The following is a 24,158-nucleotide window of genomic DNA, read 5'->3' as shown; positions in this document are numbered from 1 at the left end:
CTATCCTCTGGTTGACTTTGTCATCAGTCACTCTGAGGGTCCACCTTCCTGGCCACCCCAGGCAAAGCTTGGTGTTAGGTTTCTCGCTGTGCAACTCCTCACATGGTGACATTTAGGTGGTCGCACAAGGTGCCACATAGTATGGAATACACGTTTCATGACCACATATGTCGAATCTCTACCATTGCTTACCGATCTTATATTCACCTTCATAAGTGCCCAATTGAATCTTTCAACACTCTCATTCCTCTGGGGATGAAAGGGACATCTTAGCATGGACAATCCATTCTCTGAAAGAAATGTATACATCCCTCATGGCACTATACGGGTACCATTATTAGGGATTTCTTGGGGGAGGCATGGCCATTGGTGCATGTAATGGCTGCTCACTAAGGCCGCTCTGATAGCCCGGGGGGCTGCTAGCTGATTCCCGGTGCTACAATGAGATATGTTGGACCTCGTGAGCAGCATGGAGTCCTGAGATGCTGCGGGATTCCCGGTCCTACACCTGAAGTGCTGTCGGCCTGTGATTGGGAAAAAGACAGGAGAGACCCTCCAGCGGCAGTGCCGGGTCATTGGCATCTGGCACTGAGGGCCCAGAGGGCAGAGCGGTGTTGCATCGCTGTAAGCACAGACTTCAGCTCCCACCCGGAATGTTTGAGGAGATGGCCCAGGGCTCTGGGGGTGGCCGCCCCAGAGGTCACCGTCCGGTGAGTCTAGTGACAAGGAACTGCACATCGTGCCGGAGGGGAGGAGGAACTGGCCAGCATCCCCAGGGTGGGTGACTGTGGTACACAAAGCTACTTCGACAAGTCCTGGTCCCGGAGTGGAGGAGGATGCACAGCGGTCTCCAGGAGGGAGCCCCAAAGAAATACCTGACGGCAGCTCCAGTGGGACAGGGAGATAATTAAATGACTGCGCTGCGCTGTGGAGCCAGCGTTAGGAGTGGGACCCGTCGGTGCATGAGCCCAGAATGCACCGGTCTGGTGGTGGTGATTACCCCTCTGGCAAGAGGAGCTTGCAGCCCGGGCGAGCCACTTGGGAGAAATCCCTGGGCTCTCCACGACCTGTCTGGTGGCACGTGAGGGAGGCTGGGGCCTAGGCCTGGGTCCTGGAGAGGGCGGATGCCAATGTGCAGAACGACACAGTGTAGCAAGCCACTGAGCTCCTTTTGGTCTACAAGTCAGCAGCAGACTAAGGGGATGGAACAGAGGGCCCTGAGCATCGAGGGGCGTCCGCCACATCGGCCCCCAATGCTGGGCCTGTAGGTACATCGCAGGGGACAACTTGAGGGAGTGCCTACAGACACTGAAGGAGGAGTTAACCCAATCAATAAGGGCAGAAATGCAAAATGCCACCAAGGAAATTCAGAAATCAATAGCAGAACTTTTTAGGGACACGAAGCAGTTGAACAACAAACTGGAGGACATGGAAACATCAGTCCACTCTCTCCAGGAGGATGTTTTGCATCTCCAGGGTGAACTTGCGTGTGCCACGCAAAGTATGTCAGAGGTAGGAATCACAATTGAGGACTTAGAAAACAGGCACAGGTGGGACAACCTCCGGATCAGGAGTGCAGTGGAGGGAAGGAGGGTTCTGAGCTTGGAAAGTGGTTCCAGCAGATGTTCCTCTCCACATTCCCAGAGATTGCAAAGGTGGGCATTGTTTTGGACTGGGACCATAGAGTGGGGCCGCTCAGAGGGTGGCCCAAGGCTCTGCCATGTGACGTTATCATGAAATTCCACAAAGGAGGCGATCCCCAAGCCTCCAGAAAAGCAGTCCCAATTACTTTGCCAGGGACAGTCTCTTCTAATCTTTCAGGGCATAGCAGCACTAACCCTGCAGAAGCATCAGGCAATCCACCAGATCACGGATCAGTTGCAAAAGGAAGAAGTAAGATATATATGGCCTTTTTTTTGGTCTGGTCTTCAGCTGGAATGGAAGAGAAGCGCGTTGTGCAACTCCGAAGGAGGCGGAGCAGATAATAGATCTACAGTTGACAGATGGTCCTGGCGACCAGTGAGACAGGATGTGGTAGAAGGTCTTGGCTTGGGGGGGCAGCACACGCAACCCAGTAAAGTTGTGCAGCAGGAACGCTCCCCAGGGCAACAGTTGAGAGGGCGTAGACTTGTTGTTCAGACAGAGAAGGTTGACTCAAACCTCCAATTTGTTCTTTGATACGAAGGGGTTAGGTTAACAGGGTTATGTTGGGGTGTTTTTCTTCTCCACATTTCTCCCCCTATGGTGCTCTCAAAGCAGCTCTGGGCCCACTTTGGTGATGTCCCTCAATTGAGCCTCCCCATTTATTTTATTTTTTGTAATGAGCAGCAGCTCGCTTGTTTGCCTGAAGCTTCTCCCCTGTCATGTCAGTGACTGTTCAAGGTTCTTACGTATAAGGTGAAGGGTCTCAACACCCCTCAAAAGAGGTGGAAGCTACTGTCCAAACTTAATCGACAGCAAGTGGATGTTGCATGTCTCCAGGAGACACATCTAGTGAGGGAAGGCACAGATAAACTGAGGTCCAAGTATTTTCCACACCAATGTTTCTCCACAGCCAAGAAAAAGTGCAAAGGGGTATGCATCATGATTGGCAGGGGCATCCAATTTAGCGTGGTTAAAACCAAGTCAGAAAAAACTGTAGATTCATTTTCCTGGAGGGGTTGTTTAATCGGGGTTTGCTCTCTGTGGCTTCTGCGTATAGCCCCAACACAGGCCAGAATGATTTTTGCTATTTGATTCTCATGGAGTTTACTGCCTTCTCCACAGACTATATGCTATTAGGGGATCGTAACATGATTTTGACCCCAATTGGGATGTCTCTAGGGGCTCATACATTGGCACAGCCCACCCTTCAGGTCGCCTTTGCGGGGGATTAGCAAAGGCGGGACTAATAGACTCCTGGCAGCATGCACATCCTGGTATGAAAGAGTTTTCTTTATTCGAGAATAGATTATATCATGGGAAATTAGAGCAATATTCCCTGTTATTGATACAGAAGCAATACGAGCATTTACCTTCTCTGACATGCCCTAGTTTACGTATCATGGACCTTCTCACCCCCAAGAGGCAAAACTTAGAATCTGGAGGGTGACCTCAGCCCTCATTGAAGACCCGGTGTGTTATAAGGAAATTGGGGAGGACATTGATCGCTTCTTTAAGGAGAATTTGCATGGGGGAACAAGTGATGGGGTAAGATGGGATGCAGTTAAGGTGTACTAACGGGGGCTGTGATTTCAAAGGGGGCTGGCCTGAACCATATCAGAAAGGTAAAACTCAAACGTCTTTCAATCCAACAGAAGGACCTGGAGGGGCAGTGACAAGCCACTGGTTCCCGTAAACCTTACCGACCGGTGCAAGTGGTTCGTAACCAGATTAATACCATTGAGGGAAATAGGGCAGAGTACAAAGATACTACGAAAACAGGAATAAAGCAGGTAAGCTGTTACCATGTAAGCGAGAATCACGTGGGGGAGCACAGGGGAGCTGGTGGGCCAGGGGAGCATAGTGGCACAATCTGAGCCGGATAAACTAAACGCTTTTGATGAATATTATACAGGGATGGACTCCTTGGATACACCCTACCAGAAGGAGATTAACACTTTCCTGGCCGCCTGCCATCTGCCATCGGCCTATGTTTTCCAGTGGCAGTTGTTAAATGAGGACATTACAAAAGAGGAGATATTGCTCGCCATAGCATCTACGAAGGCAAACAAATCTCTGGGTTTCGATAGTTTTACGCTGGCATTTTACAAAGCTTACTTGGGGAAACTGCTGAATCTGCTCCACTCCCTTTTTAATGATATTTGCAAATAGGGAATAGCCCCAGGGACTATGGACGAAGCCAGGGTCTCGTTGATCCACAAGGAACGGAAGAATCCTAAAATATGTTCCTCGTACCATCCAATCGCAGTGCTGAATATCGATAGGAAGCTGTACGCAAAGATCCTTTTGGACCGTTTAGACTGGGTCCTTCCTGATCTGGTGGAGATAGATCAATCAGTCAATCAGGCTTTGTTGCGGGGAGACATGCAGCAGGTAACACTCAGAGAATTATCGATCTTATCGCTCTGTCGCACTCCTGCGCCTGATGCTAGTGGTGGAAAGAACACTACTGGGGCAGCATGGAGATCCTCAGTGTCTCCTTCAACTGATGATTGGATGAGTGGAATGTGGAGGCTCCTTATATGTGAGAAGGAGACATGGTCACTTAATAATAGTTTGAATCGATTCTTTGTAAAGTGGGGTGGCTTTTTAGAGCACGTTAAGGACATGAATAAGGATTACACTTGCCCTCCATGGCTGAGAGCGTTATACTGACTGAACACCTCCTGGCTGAGGTTTGTGGGGGTTTCGGGGTAGATTGACCGGGAATTGTTGGGAGGGAGGGGAAAGACAAATGTGGATTATGTGCCATCCCAGTTCATCCTTGACCCTCTTCTACAGCTTCATCTTACTTCCCTCATCACCACTGCTGGGCCACCCATAAAAGTCCTGGGTGGATGTTGTGTTTTTGTCATTACTCACATTCCACTCTTTCCTTTGGACAATATTGTTTTACACACACACCTCCTTTACATCCGATTGCTCCTCATTCTCAGTCCCAATGGGCTCGAACACATTCGCAACAGGGAGCCGCGACGGGGCAGCTGCGGCCCTCTCACAGTCACCAAGCATGTGCTCCACTCTCACATCATGACCCTGAAAGTTTGTGATCCACCTACCAACCTTGGTATTAAATAAGCCCACCTGAAGCGTATTGGCACTCCGCACAATAAAAGGCCTGCCCCAGAGGTAAACCTAAACTTCTGCATCTGCCATAAACATGCTAGAGACTCTCACTCAATAATGGAGTACCTCGACTCCACACCCTTCAACATTGTACATGCCATGGTACGCACACCTCTTCACACTTCTGCATCAATGGCGCTCTAGGACCACTTCACCAGCATCGGTCTATAACCTTTTAGGGAAGCTGGTTTGGATTGGTTTTGAGTCGCTGCCGGCTTCCAAAGGGTTCCCAGATGTCTCCATCAGGCAAACACTGATCACACACAGCTCACGATGTTCACAATAATGTATAATAAAGGATAATAGAGCAAAATACGTAAACATGAGGCCATTCTTCTAGGTCCCTACAGCCCAGAGAGTCTGGATGCTGAGATGTTAATGTTAATGTTAAAGGATATTTATACCGCGCACTATCACCACCATTGTGGTCACCTGGCGCTCTGGCGGATCTGAAAGAAAAGGGGGGTAGGTTAGGGTACGTTAGTGGGACTAAGTTTGGAGAAAGAGCAAGGGAGCCGTTATGTGCTGTTGGCAGCTTCAGTTCGGTTAACACTGTTCGCTAAGCTTTTGGTGTGATATCCGGTCGGAGTCCGTTGTGTGCTGTTGTGTTAAGCTCTGTGTGGTGTGGTGAGATAACAAAAACCCTTGGGCAGATGCCTGGTGCCTGGTGACATGCCCTGGTCCACAACATGAGTCTCCCAGGTATGCCAAAGGTGCACAGATTTACACAGGGAACCACAATTTAGAAATAGCTAGTACTTTCTACCCACTTGAGTATCCAACAAAAAACCAGAATGGTAGGTTGGAAAAAATGTATGAAAAATCCCTTCTACTTGAAATGTGAGAGTAGAACAGGCAATTTCAGCCAACAAGCATATATGCCACAGTGCCACCCAATCACCAAATGCTCTAGGCACAAGCATGTCAGACTTCGCCACACTGATGTTCCCCAATGGGGGTGAAACGTGTATGTGACTGTTTGTATTCCTGAGTGCAATCACAATCTATAAAATAGTGCTGCCCTATACGGCAAAGACACTTACTCACATGGAGCAAAACATCAGCATGTTCTGGCTGCGTACCCACACGCCATGTATCCTCAGGAACCCCCATGCATCATGTAATGTAATTACTAACATTACAAAAGGACACCATTTACACAAGGGATGCAGGGTTTGATCTGCTTTCATAACAGCACTGCACATGGCTTTTCAGCAAACAATAGGGGCTTAACCATATGGCCAGGGATAAACACAAGTCTCTATGCCAGTGACTTGCCAACAATCTCCACCACTGCTTCCATAGTTGCCAACATGATCAGGTCCAATCTGCAGGTGCTTATACAATCCTGTATTTTTCTTTGCACTCTGGGACTTGTAGTCTGAGTTTTATACTGGGAAAAGTTGAACTACAGGACCAAGAATGAAAAGAAAAAACAGGACTGGATATGCACCTACAAACTGGATTGGGTCATCTTGGAAAGGAAGTGCCTTTTTAATAGAAATACCTTCTGATTAATCCTTTTATGCCATAACGTGCACTTGCAGTCACTAGCAGACGTGCTTACATGTATTATTAGTTCAAAAATATTTTCATACGGGAAATTCTACCATTTCCAATGGTTTCCCACTCCTTTAGCCACATCTTTTAAAGCAGTCCCTGTAATAGGTCCCCTCTTAGCAGATGCTCCTGCTTCAGAGCCTAATGTCGAAAGCGTGTTCCTTATGCTTTCTACATCAAAAGCATTCAAAGATCTCATCCCCGCAGCTCCTGCTACTTCTTGCTACGTGCAGTTTGGGTATGGACCACATCATCGAACCTCGGCTGAAGCAGGTTGATGCAAGGATACATTTCAACTAGATAACTCGGTATCCGGTAATATTATCACCATATATATGGTCGCCATACATAATGTCGCCGGGAAAAGGTTGTGGCAACATTATATATGGTGTCCCCAGCTGCCCTTGAAAAAAGAAAAAGGTTTTGGGGTTGCAGGGGTGTCCCCCGCATGTTCAATGTAATAATGTCCCTTTTTTGCCAGGCGACATTTTTGCAAGGACATTATTACATGGAGCCGATAACTCATAGCCTAATGCTACCACATTGATAATGAAAGCATGCATAGCACAATTACAGTCCAATTGCCGTCTAACAATAGGAACATCCACCAGACGTACGGTCTCCACTCTACGTGTTTCCTCCCACTAAATATTTTGTCAATTTAGTCGAATTTGGTATTTGGTGAGGACCCGGATAACAGAGAAGGTCTGTATGAATCAATTACAGGAGTTTTTTTTGTGGTGATTATTTTATGAATGATAACTCACATCCTGATGCTCTCTTAGAGAGGTTAGGTTACTTTCAGCGAGATCACTTGGAGGTTGTGGTCTTGGTTCTGTATGGACCTCAGGAATAAGCGTATCCTTTGGTTAACACTGGCGTTATATTACAAACCCCCCTTTACATTATAAAGTATTGTTTCTAAAGGATGAACTGGTGGCAACAGGTTCTAAAACCCCACCTAGAGCAACATCTGCTTTGTTAATTCCGGTCTCCATTCCTCCCATTACTTTAAGTAGTTAAGATCCTATGCGACTGGCCGTCGCTTACCCATCCCCGATTATAGGTGGTGTCACGATGCCTGCCCCCGGAAAGCCAGACCAGGCCCAGCAACCCCGGAAGCAGGCATCATGCCACTTGAAGCATGCCCAAAACCCCCAGTTAGGGGCTCTTTGGCTACAGTCCTGGCGCCATGGGCGCCAGGCTCATTACAGAAATCTTACCTGTTGCAGACCATGCTGCATACCTACCTGATGCAGACCATGCTGCACGAAGCCACAAGCCAAATGAGACCTTAAAGGGACTAATTTACCTCAGGGACTCCTTTCCTCTCGGGTGGGGCTGTGGAAGAATACTTACCTGGGACTTCTTCCAAGGCTATTTAAGCCACACCCGGACAGCCACACGTGCTTCGCGTTATTCTGCTTGCTGCAGCGTAACGCTCACCGTGTCTTCAGCAGCTCCAGTCTTCAGCCACGCCCGCTTCAGCCCTGGAACACCTGGAACAAGAAAAGGAGAAGGAGAAGAGGTCAGAACAAAACCCTTACACCTGAATCCTTGATCCAGCACATCGTCGATCTGGAAGAGAGAAGCCTTCTCAGGTGCATTGCCACGCACCTCACAGAGCCGCGCTGAACTCACCAACCGGGGCTGCATTCCTTTACTCCATCGCGAATCCAGCATCTCCAGGCCATTCTTCAACACCTGGGCGAGACAAGAACAGATAGGTGAGCAAGGGCAATACAAACCACCCCCAAAGACTTACCTGATTTACCACAGAGGGGTACTCACCTCATCTCGGGTCGGCGTAGTCAATTCTGCATCACTGCCGCAACCCGGTCCCTAAGGGGAAAACAAGGACAATACAAATCACCCCCAAAGACTTACCTGATTACCACAGGGGGGTACTCATCTCATCTCGGGTCGGCGCAGTCAATCCCGCATCACCGCCGCACCCCGGCCCCTAAGGGGAAAAAACAAGGACAATACAACCTAACCCCAAAGACTTACCTGATTTACCACAGGGGGGTACTCACCTCATTTCGGGTCGGCGCAGTCAATTCTGCATCATCGCTGTACCCCAGCCCCAAAGGGGAGCACCACAATAGACTTACCAGGATCTTACCAATTGCCACTTGGAACTCTTCTGGTGGTTTAAATACGCAACCTGCAAGGAATTTGGCAGAGTGAAGATCAGACTTTTGAACTCTTACGAACAATTGGACTTAGAGTCAATACTGGAACTCACCAATTCCTCCACGCCAGTGAAGTAACTGGTTGTCTACGCGCCCCTGCGCTCGACGCAGGATGGAGAGCTCATCTTTCCAAATCTTCAGGTGAGATTAAGAGGGAACTTCAGGAATGTTCTGTGGGCAGACAAGGGGAGTGGGAAGGTGGGTTAACGCTCAGATTACGGGAGGTTAATTCCCTTTCTCCATTGCAGAAAGATATTCGTAGGAGTCCAACAAACAAAGCTAAGTGGGTCTGTCCAGTCTGTCATCTCGGCTCTACGTGTTATTCTGGTGGAAGCAACAGCGGGCCAGTCCAGATCGATGCCTCCGTGGGAATCAGGTGAGCGTAACAGGTGGTTTTTCATTTGGACATTATTTCTTAGGGGACCTCTCTAATCAGTTCTGCCAGGACAGGTGTGAATTTAGCTTAATAAATGAAAGTAAACAAAGAGCGTGTCGGGCAGATCAAGTTCGTAGATGCAAAATTCAAGTTAACCAAACTACTGCAAGGGGTCCTACACCCCCCCCCGCCCCATCGACTTGGAACAATGTGTAATAGGGGACGGACCCTGAAAAAAGTGCAGTACGCAAAGGTGCAAATGTATGATGGTTGAGAATCCTACGCCCAAATTAATATAGATTGGTGGCTGTCAGGCCCTTGGCCCCCCAGTCACCACCATCGAATGCGAAAGCTTGACGTGCAAAAATGCTACAGGCAATCAATAGAATAGATAGGGTTCTGCGTCACAGATATAAGTCCAATCACTGGGTCCAAGGCCTTAGGCCCCTCAACCACCACAGATGGCAAGAAAGGAAAAGTGCAGCCTGTGAGACAATTGTACACAAGAAGTATTAACCACATAACAGAGTCTACTGGTGATTCCAAGGCACAAGGCCCCCGGGTCACTACACATGCGCCAGGGCACTCAACAAACGAAGAAGTGTACAATGCAATGACCGAAGGTTAATACATGTATATTAATGTAGCACACAGGTCCATATTCTGCATGAACAGGTTACCCTACAGACCTGTAGAGGGTTTCTCTAGACAACTAGACTTCTAACCCTTCGATGTTCAGCATACTTTGTATCCAGAAGTCGATTTAAATTTGGTCACTACAGGCACAGTAGTCTATTGATATCATGCTCTAATGCCGTCTTTCGGTCCAATTCCATGATACACGCTATCACGGTATTCTTTTATCTTCAATTATTAAATGCTCAGTAACTATGATTTGGGCAGTCACATCCGGGCTTGGCCCCAAAGAGTTCACTACTCCAATTTTTCTCAGTCACCAATGTGATCCTTAACTTAAACCTCAATATTGCAGTGGGCATCTTTGCAGAAGACAAGAAAAGTAAATAGTTGATTGGCTCGACCTACCTTCAGAGCTGTGCCCCAGTAGTGGGATGTGGGGTGCAGGGTGCAATATAATATATGTTGAATGTAATGCAACGGTGCATTACAGGTGTCATTCTGGCCCCTCTGTTAATCCCTCAGAACATTATGATGTGTTCCTTAAAACACCCATCGATAGCACGGAGGCAAGGACTTCACCACCCAGCCCCTTGCTGAGCCATGATCCAAATACCAGGAATGCTATATATCCCAGTTCAATCCTAGTGCGGATAGTATCAAGTATCAAGTGAGCCCAGGAAAAGATTTGCTTTGGGGAGGAGGCAGAAAGCTGAACAGAAAGATCTCTTCACCTCCTCGCTCCCACAACCCCCATTGCTCCAAATGCTGCACTGCACTGCTGCTCACACTATCGTTCTCCTATTCACAGAGAATTAAAGGCAATTAGATTGGGATTCTCCTTCTGATCTGCATCGACAAATGTGGATCAGTGATTGTCCATAGACATAGAGACACCCTTGGGAAGGAGGATTCCTCATGGCCAATCCTTGTTAGGCAGAAAGGGTGCATAGCAGAGAAAACAAATGCAGTTGCCTAGGTTTACCTCTCTCCCACTCCTGGGGGATCCGGCACATCCACAAAGCCAGCCTACCCTCCAAGAAAACTATGTGTGCGGCCATACATGGTAATAAAAAGTGGTCTTCTCGTGGGTTGGTCGAGGTATAGGATCACCGGGAAGACGCACAATCATGATGGATCAGCTGCGAGCAGACTCATCATGATTGTCCGGTCTGTGGGTCTGGCAGCGGTGCGTGCTCACGGCTGTGCGAAATCTGTATTGACTGGACACATTGCTTCTGAATCCCTACACACTAGAAGTGGGGCAAATATGAGGGGAAAAAATGCAGAAAGCTATTTCCACATATTTCTTCTGCGGGAGCCTTCAGGAGACGAAGAGCAATTTTGGGAACTGCTGGATCTGTACGGAGATTTAAGATGCTAAAAGAAATCAGACAGCAAAGCCACCTGCTTTACATGAACACCTCAAAAGAACAGTAGAAAGAAAACTTTGGTACGCCCTAACAAAAAAGGGTGATTTAATTTATAATATGCAATGTTTTAGATTTAATTAAATCCTTGTGTCTTATTAAATGCTTTGTAATTGTGAAAGGTTTTAATTGGAAAGTCAATATCCTAGATATCCAACTCCAGAAAACTAGGTGCTCACACAAAGCGCTGAATGAGCTTTAGACATTCTAGTGCTGTAAATGTTCTTGCAAGGTGTAAAAAACTTTTTTCAATAAGGTTTCACAAACATCATTCGTGAATAATATAAGTGGTCATATTGTTAATCATAATCTCATTCAAGGAGGGCAGGAGTAGTATTTCACAGATCCGCAAATGCATCTCGCACCCAGTCCATCATCAGGGCAGCCTGCAACTGCCAGGATTGCTCTAATATCTGCCACGAAAGGTCTCTACCTCCACCCCTCTACCTCTCTACCTCCAAACTTGAGCAGGTACCATCGTGTAGGCCAGGGACCTAGGCCAGCAGAGTTCTCTCCCTCCTAGAATGAGATTAGGATTACAAATCTGATCACTTCAATTATTCACACATTAGGTTTGTGAAACTTTATTGACAGTATATTTACACCTCGCAAGATCATTTGCAGCACTACAATGTCTAAAGCTCATTGAGCGCTTTGTGTCAGCACGTGGTTTTCTGGAATTAGGTTTCTAGGATACTGACTTTGCATTGATTACCCAAAATGCCTAGGATTTTACTTTCGTGCTCCTAGTACTTTTTGTTTTTACATAAATTGCTCGAAAAATTGTAGTGCCACCTTCCCCAGTTCCCGGTTCTTAGGTTTTAATTGTAAACCATGATGCAACAAAATAAAAACGAACTTTTTTTTTTAAAGGGTAAACAACTCTTCCTCGCATCATTGACCCACCTGGCAGAAGATATAACTTCATTTAAAGGTACCTTAAAACAAACCAACTTAATACAGTATGTAAATATTGTCTTGAATGTTTGACTTCCCAGTTTTAAAAGTAGAATACTTATTTTCTAAGAAGAAACTGCCAGACTTCGGTTTTAAACCTCTAAGAAAAATCTAATACGAAAAAGAGAAAATAAACCTCCCTGAGCAGGAATAAGACTGTATCTTGAATTAGCGGATAAATGCAATTAAATTGAGGAAAATTGCAATTCTGAAAAAGCTAAATACATTTTTAATGGAATAATAGCTGTGGTTGATAACCTCTGCAAATGCAGACCACAATGGATACACCAAATACAAAATGGCTGCCATTTATACTTCCACCAAGACCTAACACAGGGTGTCTTGGAATCTTTTTAAAACCTGCATATAATCTTCAGAAATACAAACAAAGATTTTTTAAGACCTTCAGAGGCTGGCGACTGAACTCAGAGATGCTTTGTTGTGGTAAAGCATCACTTCCTGTTTCCGAAACAGTAGAACTCTTCAAAGGGGAATCATGAAGAACCGCCTACTGGTGGGGAATGATGGACTGAATCTTGGAGCAGAATGCTTGGTGTTCAAAGGAATGTAATCTGTATTACAAATACGTTAAAAAAATATAGACGGTTGCTTTTGTGTTCCTTTACTTTTTATATTTGTATTAATAATTTAATTATCAAAACAACAGTCATTTCTTAGGCAGTTGTATATTACCAACTTTCCCCATCTTCAGGAGAGATTTACCTCCATTATTTCAAAAGAAATGACTTTTCACAGGATCAAGAACCGGCGCCATGGCTTTGACATTCTGCTATGGCGATGGTTCTCTCTGCCATGACTCGCCGGGCTTTCTAGAGCTTGCTCTCATCCTCGGACCACAGTGTGATAGCAGAAAAATGCATGGGTTCATGAGCTCCTCTAAGGCCATTCATTCCCAGCTATGACCACTGGACAGATGATTAATTTAGTATTCAGGTCCATCAACTCTTCGGTTGAGAGTCGAGACCCGCATCTAAGCACTGCGGGACAGAAGCAATGCCTTCTCATTTACCAAGACACTCATTCCAGGCAGTATATGACCCCCTCTTCGCACCTCTAGATCACCGTTTTAAACTAGGGAATGAATAAGCCAGTCCAGGGAAGGCTATGCATGCAGCTCTCTCTTAAATATCGGTGTGTTAGGCTTCTTTTGGAACTATGCATTATGGAATGAAATGGGTTAATGACTACTTGTACGCGACAAGATACAGCTGAACAATGGGAAATTTGCTGAACATTTTTACGATTTAAGGGTGGGTATGGGTTGTTACCTAATCACTTGACAGTGCACCTGCAGATGATTTGAATCGTAGATGTTGCAGTCATTTGTATGATTGGGCAAGAAATGTCTATGTTAGACCCACTGCATGAGGATGCATATTGCCATAAACTCATGAGTGGGCCACTACCATTTTTCTGCATGCAATATTTGACGGAGGTTTTTTATTCTTTCTTATACATTTTCCAAGTTTTGCTTTATTAGTTGCAGTTATATTATGTAATTTTTACATATTAACTTAGTGGACATTTTCGTCCCTCAGGCATATTGTAAATAAGAGAAAAATCCGCACTCATGTGGTATACGTACTATCAATTTTTCAGTGAAAGTCTAGAATGAAAACAGTTTGAACAGATATTAAAGATAGGGAGCACAGCGCTATACAGGTGCACCCAAATATTTACATGAATTCTGTGCAATTGTGTTCCACTGTACAGTCAGTAGTTGCTATGGAGATTACAAGGCTTGGCCATGGTATTTAAAGAAACCAACTTACCGTCCAGAGCTTCGGTGATCTGCTCCATGGTGGGCTCAGGATGGTTCCTGAGCAGTGTGTAGATGGACATCACCATCCCGGGAGTGCAGAAGCCACACTGGGAGCCGTGAGCTTTGGCAATCCTCTCCTGCCACAAAACAAAATCACTGTCAGGTTTAAAAAGGGAACATTGTATCAAATCCTCAAAAAGGTCCTTGCACCATTTCTCCTCAAAAGGAAATCAAGGCATTGAGGAGTAGTCGGGTAGTTGATGCTCCGGGCATCGTCCCTTTAACTCCATGCTATGGTGTTCTTAAGAAAGTGTCATGCCATGACGGCAGAGCTGTCTAAGGGTCACGCCATGTGAAATAACTCCCTGCTGCTTGGTCGTCATTCCAAAGAGCCTTAGAAGGGTCAACCATCTTGAACCACAACCCAGTGCTAGTTTTTCAGTAGACATTAAAACAATCCAGTACTGAGCCTTATGGCCAAGCTTGGACAGTGCTACTTTCCAGTCAGAGTGGGCCTGGGACTAACAAAGGACTGGGAAATTGCACTGATTGGCTTTGGCGCACCAGTTGATAGTGTGATGTCACAGAGGCTTGTTGAAAAGAGCCCGTCAGGAACTGCCTATTCCTGTTCTCCCTCCTTAATCATTTTGGAGTGCTCCTGAGGAGAAGAAGGGAGAAATGAAGCCTTTGATAGACAGAGTTGCACAGCCTTTCAGAGGACCCAAGATACAGAGATTGTGACTTCTGTCTGAGCTGTGCTGATGCTGTAAATTTGGAAATCTTTCCTGCCTGGTCAACACGGACAGGGTCGGCCTTATTGGCCGCAGCGCCCAGTGCGGCAAAACAAAAATGTGCTGCCCCACCTCCCCTCAAGTGCGCCCCTGATCATGCAGATAACGGGGGAGCAGGTGCCAAAGTTTTCAATAGGTACTGATCAGTTCCCTTTTGTTATTAAATGCGCCCCGCTCCTGAGAGTGCATTTAATTTCAATAGGGTGCCTGCCACACCTTCTCCCAACACGCCAGCTCAGGGGAGACCATGGAAGACTCCTCCGAGCTGGCGTGGTGGGGGGCTAATGGCAGGGCACCCCAGGCGGTCGCCCGGGAGGCCCACCCCTAAGGCTGGCTCTGAACATGGAAAGCTACACCCGATATAGTGGGAACCCTAAAAGAGGTATAGCGAGGGGATCCCCATTTGCTCTGAATTAAGAGACAGTCCACTTTAGCAGATTGATGGTTTGTTTGTAACCTGGGAGAGAAGCGCAAATGAGCATTGCTGGTAAAGAGGCTATTTTAGGTTGCCTGCTACATTTATTGTAACAAAACATAGAACTATTTTGTGTGGAAGCATCGACACAGAAACATTTTAAACAGAGGAAGAAACCCAAAAGAATCATTAGTCCACTAGGACCCCAGTTACATGTTTTCTTTAGAAAACCCTATGTTGGCAGGCTTTAGAGTATTGCACTTACCAGCCAGGGGTTGTCCTTACACTCTAAGCCACCAAACCTGATCCCAATCCTTTCAACCTGCGCTTCAGAGGTTGAGGGCAGGGCTGAAGTCGAGGTTACATGCGGGTGGATGCAGTCCACCCACTTTTTTCAGAGGTTGGACTCAGTCCCCCCAGCTAAAATAAGAAACATTAAAAGTCCTTTTTGAATTAATGAATTAAAGCCGACCTCAGGTATCGAACTGCAATTCTCAGGTTGGATTTAACCACTGCACTATATAACCTAATGAAAAATAACAAACAACTGAATATGAAATGTCCCATTTCAGTACTGCAACTTCCAGGGAAAACATTGCTATTGGTTCTTGGAGTTTGAAACATGCACACCTTTTAACGTTTTCAAAAACACTATTAGAAGAAAATATCCTCTCTTGGTTTTGTGTATGTGTTGATTTTATGAAAGGAAAATTCCATTCGTCCTGTGCAATTTGGGTGGTTATGCAAATCCAATTTAATTAAATGTGCATATTTCGCCTTGATATGCTAACTTCTGGTGCTGTCACATCATTGTGTTTGTTGGTGAGTCCCCCCACTTTGTTTTTTAGGACTTGACCCCTGGTTGAGGGTTATTTCTGCAAAGTCATGTTTTTTCTGTTACCAAGTGTACATCTTCTGAGGGGTGACCTTCTGGACTTTGCTAATGTCATACAACGCCAGTGATCCTGGGTGCAAGCGACCTGCTCTGCAACTTCACCAGCGCCGTCATCAGGGCTACACCCTGCAAACCTGTCCTCAGTCGGGACAAACACGAGTATGAGCTGCTTACAGGCAGCAAATGCCTGCACGACCCCAGTATTGCACGTCAACTTGGCCTGATAATTTGGGGGAGGAATGGTACTCTTTAGGAGACAAGGTGGTTCAAGAACAGCCACACGTGAAGCCATCCATCGCCTATCACGCCTGGGTTACCTGATAATACGTTGTGTCCCATGTTTGAAAATCTCTCTAATACAGTCTTTAGCTTAGGGTATTTTGAATGCATGATGGTTTGCTGCTCACATTCCCGTTCAGGTAGTTCATTTTCTATCGCATTATATTTTTGGGTTTTTGTGATGCAACTTGTTGGGATATAATGCATCTTTTCTTCTTTTGTAGATGCTCCATCTCCAGACCCCCAGACCTACTAGTTGGTGCCCATATCTCGGGTCCACCTGGTAGAACATATGACGACTAGTAACCCATTTACTAATACGCTTAGGTGGGCTGCCCATCCCAAAGCTCTGCTGAAGGTATCATTCTTTCATTACACATTGATGGACCGTTCAGAGATGCCACGCCTCTTCCGGATCATCATTCCTACAATGGCAGTGGTTAACAGGGATTATTAGGTCCCTCCCAAGGAGATGTAAATTGGCTGAAAACACCAGCTAGACACCTGTAAACAAAATCAGCAACGCAAGTACTCGGTTGCTTAGGACACGTGATTAGCCTAACTAGACAGAGGAGAGCTGATAATACACATTACCATAAATAAAAGGACATTCCTGATGGGGGCAACGCGGGTCAGTACATGATCAAGTCTCCCTGCAGCGGATCCATATTTCTTTACTTCCTTTTGACCTAATATAGTGTCATCATCAAATATAGTCAAGCTTCTCATGATAATAGTGTAGTTTGCACCATTGCATGCTGGGACTTTGTTCACCCTATTTCCCCAACCCCTCATTTGTCTTTCATAAACACTCTGCCCAGCAGAAAACATCTCCTTGCAACCGAGCTTCCTTCCAAAAAGTCATAAATGATTAAAGGTCTTCATGGAATCCAAAGGTGTAACATCAATTGGCCCACAGCTATAAATCTCTCTGCTTGCACATCTACAGGTGTCATTTTCATACATTTACCAACATTTGTTTATCACAGGCCCCAGCTTCTTCAGCCATATTGTTATTACCCATTTGAAAGTATATATTCCCATATCTAGTGAATGTCAAGGGTTTTGTTGTGTTAAATCTGATCACCTAGACACTCTTAAAAGAAAATTCACTGAATTTCAAGGGTTTTGTTTTACTATACTTTCTTCGGCCCACCATCCATGACTTTTTGGACATGGCCAGTGGTCACAGCCTTTGGCTGTGCCCACTGTACATGTTTCACCAATATGCTTCCTTTTGGCCTACTAGTGAAATATTTTAATTTCTACTCCCTATTCCTGCGATCATTTTCCAGAAATCATTTACGATTATCCCGATTCCCACAGCAGCATAGCGGTGTGCCGGTTCCCACGATAATGGGGAAAAAAAGCTTCAAAATGAAAAGGTGTTCCCCATCCACAGGAACTTGTCCCCGTCCTCTTTCCTTGGTTCCCCCACTCCTCTCAATTGCTTTTTCCCTCCCTGACCCTCTCCCATTACCCTTATCACTCTCTGGTTCGTGTGACGCAGTTTTTCTGAGCGTGTTTTGCAGAATTGCCATGGCAATCTTGCAAGGTTCCCCAGATATTCCCCCGTTAAGCCAAAAATGATCTACCCATAGATTGCTCCCCAGCCCACCCACAACTCCCCAACTTCACATGCTGACTTCTTTTGCCATTTCCACCTCTAGCCTGTGATTGCATCCTATCTGCATTTTCAACTTCCCCCAGTATTATCGCGGGAATTGCTAACATCGAGCAAAAAATTGCGAGTTTTCATTTCTGAAAAGCCTATTTGCTGAAAAGCACCATAGGAGATGTCTAAAAGTTTTTGGAAGCAGGGGGCACCCCTTCTTTGTCGAATATTTTTTTAAAAAACTACTGGATAGCTTTACTGCAAACCAGCAAACAAAACAACTGCAATGCTTTGTGCCAAAGTTGTTTCATTTTAGTACAAATCCATCCAGCAGTTTTCACGCTATGGGTGTTCAATCAATGCACTTTTTTCTCTATGTGAAAACGAATGGGACTAGGCCGAAAACAGCAGTTTCTTGTTTTCCTAATAACTATTTCATCTTTTAGCAAATGTCTTTCAAAACGTCCAATTTGGGGCTGGGGATGGGGGAGGGCGAGTGCCCTTGACAACTGTTTTTTGGGGAAAATGGCATACAGCCCAGCAAGTCAAAAGTTATTATCAATAGAATTTTGGGAAAAGACTTTGTGCTGTGATAAGTCATAAGAAGGAGTCAGACAAAGGGGGAGGCATTTCAAACTCAAGGTTGTATTCAAATAATAAGAAAATTACCTATCTACCCCAATAACTAGAAGGGTTTCCCTACCTAACTGAATTCTAAGTCGGGCGCTCGTCGTCAGGGTGGTGGTCAAACTAAGGAATCAGTCCTCTGTCCATAACAATCCTACTCTGACACTACCACTAACCATAGGTATTCAGCAAACAGAAATGCGTTTTTGTATTTGAAGCCATGAAGAAATGAAGCCAGGAGAATGACTCCCGTCTCCTGGTCCAACTTGGTTCAGCCTTAAGGGCTGATTTCTAACAGTCTCTTGCAACAGTTCTGATAGGTCCTTGTAATTCCTCCCAGGGACTTCTTTGGGCTTGGTTAAATGTCCAACAATTATTCTTTCTCAGCGTTATATATATTCCTGGATGTTTCTTCTCTTCTTCTTGTCTATTGTAACAAGGGAGATCACTCCCGTAATGATCTTGGCTTTTTCCACAAACCCTCTGATGAGGGAGACTACTCCTGTAGTAATCTTTATCCTTGATATCTCTCTTGTGGTTATAGTGGCGAGGGAGATTACTCCTGAGGCACTCTTCACTCTTGGTACCTTTATTGCAACTACTGTGACGAGGGAGATTACTCCTAAGATACTCTTCACTCTTGGTATCTTTCTTGTAATTACTAATTACTCTGACGAGGGAGATTACTCCCAAAGCACTCTTCACTCTCGCCCAAACCCCTACCGGGTCTTCCTCGACTCCTATTACCTTCTTCTTGGTGGGGGCACGTCATTGGTTCTCCCCGGGGTGTTGGTCACCCTTGCTCTTGTTGAACGCTCTTCGTGTGTGTGTGTGTGTCTCTCTCTCTCTCTCTATCTCTCTCTCTGCTTCCCACTGTCCCGCGCTGGCTCTGTGGGTTTCTTGGCCTTTTGGAGTCGGCGTAGTTGAAGGACCACACAGTCCACCTCTCCAAGGTCACACCACCATCGGCCACTCTCCAGCTTCTGTGTAGGTTCGGGTCTCCTTCTGACTACGGAGTACTCTGCCAACTGTTTCAGGGTGTCCTCACAGCCGAGGACCAGCTTCGCTTGCTCACTTCCTCGTTCCCAGGGTTGAATCACCTGGGGCTGACAGGCTTCCTGCCGTGTTCTGCCTTCATTGAGTCACTTCTTGATTTTATGTCCTTTAGCTGGGTCCTCCCCAGAAGAGTGCCATAGTCCTTCATTTGTATCAAATGAATATTCTTCATGCCTCTTTGGGGCCACCTCTTCTCAGTACTGTCCAGACTTGGAAAGGGAGTAGTTCGCATCACTCCTACAATCTTTCTTGTCTCATTTATTTTGGGAGATGACTTATTATCACTCTGCATGTTCCTCCTCTTCTTGGTAGTATTCAGTCTTAAATGAGGAAACAAGGGATTGCAGTAACAAACAGTAGTGCTTTCAGGTTGGTTCTTGGAGAACCTTTAAGATTTCCTGGTCCCAAAGGTAAGGGGGTTAGGGAGTCCCTTCATGGAACGGGAGTCCTTGCCTCCATGAGGGGAGTTCCTCCCTATGAGGTCCCACTTTCCGCCGCCACTATGGGGATTGTTGCGTATCAGGTTTACCTCCCTAGCCTCACAGGGAGGGCTCCCCTCTGGGGAGAAGTGATGAGATCCTGTGAATCATCACAGTACACAAACTATAGATAAGACCAGCAAAATTGTGGTGAGTTTAAAAAGGCTTAAAAAATAACTGTACCTCAAACATGAAAGTACAATATTCCATTTCAGCCAAGTCACAAATGCTACAGAGCCACCTAGTTACCATTCCTGGAAGTGCACCTTCAGTTCAGAGTCGCATCAGCAAGGCATTGTGGGCATACAAATTATCTCAAATTCAAGCTCTTTGCTCCCGGAATTTGCCTTTGTTTTATATGGCAGTGGTAGTTCATACATAACGTAATCAATCCAAGACAGACATTCTCAAGACTGCAGACAATGGCATACTGGTATCACCCTAGGGATCACCCTAGGGATCACCCTAGGGATCAACCTAGGGATCATCAGTATAGTATAGTCTGACAGTCTTGTGGTTGGAGCATTGGGAATGCTTAACAAACACCAGCGAAATGATGATGGGTTCGAATCTGAAATGCTTTTTTAAAGAGAATATTCTAACATATATGTAACCTCAGTCTCTTTACCCTATTCCGTCAACTTAGCCACTGCCACGAAATACTGCCAACTCCCTCCTCTGACTGGCTGTGGAGAGAAAAGTTAGTATTAGGCAAACTGCAACAAGACGAGTTGTTAGGAAGAACCACTTAATAGGAGATGGGCTACCATCCTGTGTACCTACTCGGGCACATTACCACAATCATCACACAGCAGCCAGATGATGTTTTGCCCTGTGGGTTGGAGGAGAACTGTATAGGGGCCTCCTATATGCACACTTACTCATATTTAGATTGTACACAGCACAGCTTCAACCTATGGGTCCCTACTCAGCCTGCCACCCCACCCTAAAGGAAGTCATGAAGGGGGCCTCCAGGTGCAGGCCTCCAGCGCAGTACCATATTCCCAGCCTAAAAAACCCTCTGTGTTGCACCTAGGTCTTGAGCAAGGAGTTAGCTCACTGGGGACCGCATCCTCTTTTATGGGGTATACCAGACCACCCCTCCACACCTCTTAGCCTCCACTGTACATACTGCTTCCCTTAACATTTCGCTCCAACTGTATACCAAAAGCCATCACCTTCCTCTCCCTTCTCAGATGGAGTAGCCATTCTTTGCTACAGCCAGTAAAGCCAGTGAAGTGCTTCCTCCTGGGGGCTGAGTCTACTTGTTCCATGCGTACGTGCCAGTGCAGTGCTCAAGTGAGCAGGACCACCCATGTCACCATCATGCACACGAATAGGGCTCCTCTTTTCACAGAAACCTGCTGTGCAGTCTCTTATACCCTGGGGCTGAGTAGGCCTCACCGTCACCCAGGGCATGCTTATGTATCAGTATCCCGAGGCTATCATTTCCCCAGACATCCTCTTGCCCAGTCTAAGCATACAACGGTGCTCCTCCTCAACGTCACCAGGGCAGGCTGATGCCTTAAGCAGGCAGGTTCCTCACCTGGGCCGCCCCCTTAACACGACCCGGGATTCCAGATCTACTACATGGTGGCCCTGCTTCACCCGACTCACACCTGAGAGATGTGTCCATGGACTTGAAATTCATTAGCCCGGCATATCAGACCTCATCACCTGGGCCCTACTCAAACGGCCTAGGTCTTCTCCCTGCCGGGCTACTCACACTACGCCACACAAAATGCGCTCTTTGCTCCTCTTCCCATCAAGCCCTGGGGAGGGTACCCATGTTTATCGGCCACTCAGGAGTCCAGTACACCTCAATTCTCTTTATGCCCACTTAGAAACTCCCAGACTTTTTTTGTACGTCTTGTTTCTTGGCTTTTTACTCCTGCTCAGGCCAGCCTACCGGGCCACCTGAGTGGGGTGATCTTTCAGTTGTCAAACTCCAACATTCCAAACGGCTCCCAGTTCATGGGACAGTAAAGCACTACACATTACCCAGCTATCACTAAATAAACTACGTTTTACAGCCCAAGATGTGTGTGTCTTCATTCATTGGGCCTCATTACACGTTAGGCGGTAAGGGTTTACCGGTAACGGTAAACCCTTACCGCCTTACTACGAGTTCCCTTTGCGGGACCCGACTTTAACAGCTGGTTTTACCAGCTGTTAAAGTAGGGTGCCGCAAAGGGACCTTGGAGCTAATTACGGTACCGCAATTAGCGCCTTCCCCATTCCCATTATGCCCAATGGGGGCAAAAATGGGAATGGGGAAGTGCCTTGGTGCATGGGGAATTACCGCCCCCGCTCACCTTGGAGTAGGGCGGTAATTCCGCCATCCACCAAGGCGGACACGGTAAAATACCGGCGGCAACCATGGCGCTAATAGCGCCATGGTTACTGCCTACCGTGTAATGAGGCCCATTGTCTCCCTTACTGGTCTCAAAGTACGTAACCCCAATCTTTTCAGGCCCCAATTGGGCCAGCGGACACATACGCACTCTGAGGAAATTCCCTTATTGGCTTTCATTTTATGTTACTCAGTGGATTCATTTTCCTACACACAAATCTAGGCTCCAGGTAAATCCTTCTAACACCTACCAGACAATCGCTGCATTACTTTTCTCACTTTTTTTCACAGCTTCCTTTCTGAATGATTTTCTCCCAGGGTATTGCTTGCCCACACAATGCAAATCAAAGGGCAGACGAAAACAAGAGCATTTTGGTCCAGTTAGGGCAGACAACGATAAGGGCAATTCCTGTTTGGTCCTGTTTGGACCTGGACAGGGCCGGAAACCTCACAGCCACACCTTAAGTCAACACATTCCATGTATCACAACCCAATCACTCCAGGGCCCATCATCACCATCAAAAGGCAATGCAAACAATGCACATGACAGACAGTAACCTGGACACAACACCACATCAACCTCTTGATCATCACTTCAAACCATCCCATACAGCATTCCCAATAAGGACCGGAAAACTGATGGTCATCAGTGCCTGTGAAGCAATCTCACATGCAGCCAACAACACAGACATCATCAACAACCAAGACCTCAATGCACTCTTCATCACTGAAACATGGCTGACACCCATGTCCTTGCAAATCCTGGACATCCTCACCCACAAAAGCTACAGTGCCCAACTCAGAGACAGGCTTCATGTGACCAGTGGAGGACTGTGGTCATCCACAAGCCACGCTGGCCTTGCATCAGGCTAGAAGTAGCCAGCACCAACTCCTTAGAAGCACTCTTCCCCCCCCACACACACACTGTTACCTTTAACCTCATCTACAGGCCAACTACGCCCCAACACATCCTTCAATGACTACTTCAGCAACCTTTCCACTACCATTTCCCTCACACATGCCAATAACATTTTCCTACGGGACTTCAACCTACAAGAAAACACTGGCACTCTGAAACAATGAACATCACCCAGCACACAACCAATCCAACTCACAACAAAGGCAACATCACAGCCTTAGCAACCCACCACTACAACATACAACTGCATAGCCATTCACTTCACAATCCACCAAATATCCCCAAACGATTGCACCTAACACAAGCCTATCAAGCTGACATGACAATCCTTCAAAGACCGTCCCATTGAACCACTCACATAAGACATAATCAACTTTACTACCAAATTGTCGGGACTGCAAGAGATGACTGCAACCCTTTACATTAATTACTCAACAATACCCAGAAGTCAAAAAACCACATGCATGGGGGGCGCTGTTGAGTGCCAAACAAGATGGCCGCCTGAAAGATACTCTCCGCGGCAGGCAGGTCGCATGATCCTTTTTTCGGCACTTTCCCGCATTGGCAATCGACCTTGGAGGGCTCGACTTGGGCGCTGAGTATCCGGGCATCATCTGGCCCGAATCCCGACGAGAAACGGTGTCGGGGGCCCTGACATCCTGATATCTCCGTGCCCCTCCCCCACCAGAGAGGCGTCTTCGCGCCAACGTTCACCCCCGGCCGTGGGACACACCGGGCCTCTCTACACACCGGAGCCGACATCCACTTGAGCGAGGACCCGTGGGGCACTCCGGGGTCCTTGCCCCCCCACCCACTTCTGCCGAGACTCGCCGCATGAGGAGGACCCCCCCAGAGCGTCGATCCTGCACTTATCCTATGACCGGCACCCACCGCCGAGGGGGTTGTGCACACGGCTGCTGCCGTGGCATGTCCCGCCGCCGCCTCGGAAGACACCCTCAGCAGCCTGGACCATGACTGTGCTCGCAGGAGGGGCCGACCATTGG

General features: G+C 46.7%; 1 protein-coding gene across 1 annotated transcript in view; it reads right to left on the bottom strand.

Moving 5' to 3' along the window:
* AOX1 (aldehyde oxidase 1) overlaps window positions 1-24,158 on the bottom strand; it is a 738,465-nt gene that overhangs the window by 597,544 nt on the left and 116,763 nt on the right. Inside the window, exon 5 of the mRNA XM_069615435.1 lies at window positions 13,736-13,862. Within this exon, the coding sequence (XP_069471536.1) occupies window positions 13,736-13,862 (127 nt within the window). The remainder of the gene's footprint in view (window positions 1-13,735; window positions 13,863-24,158) is intronic.

This window comes from Ambystoma mexicanum, chromosome 9 (assembly GCF_040938575.1).
Source record: "Ambystoma mexicanum isolate Mex_15411 chromosome 9, UKY_AmexF1_1, whole genome shotgun sequence".
Classification (NCBI taxonomy): Eukaryota; Metazoa; Chordata; class Amphibia; order Caudata; family Ambystomatidae; genus Ambystoma; species Ambystoma mexicanum.
The sequence above is the reverse complement of the archived record's forward strand: the minus strand, read 5'-3'. Positions and strand labels throughout refer to the sequence as shown.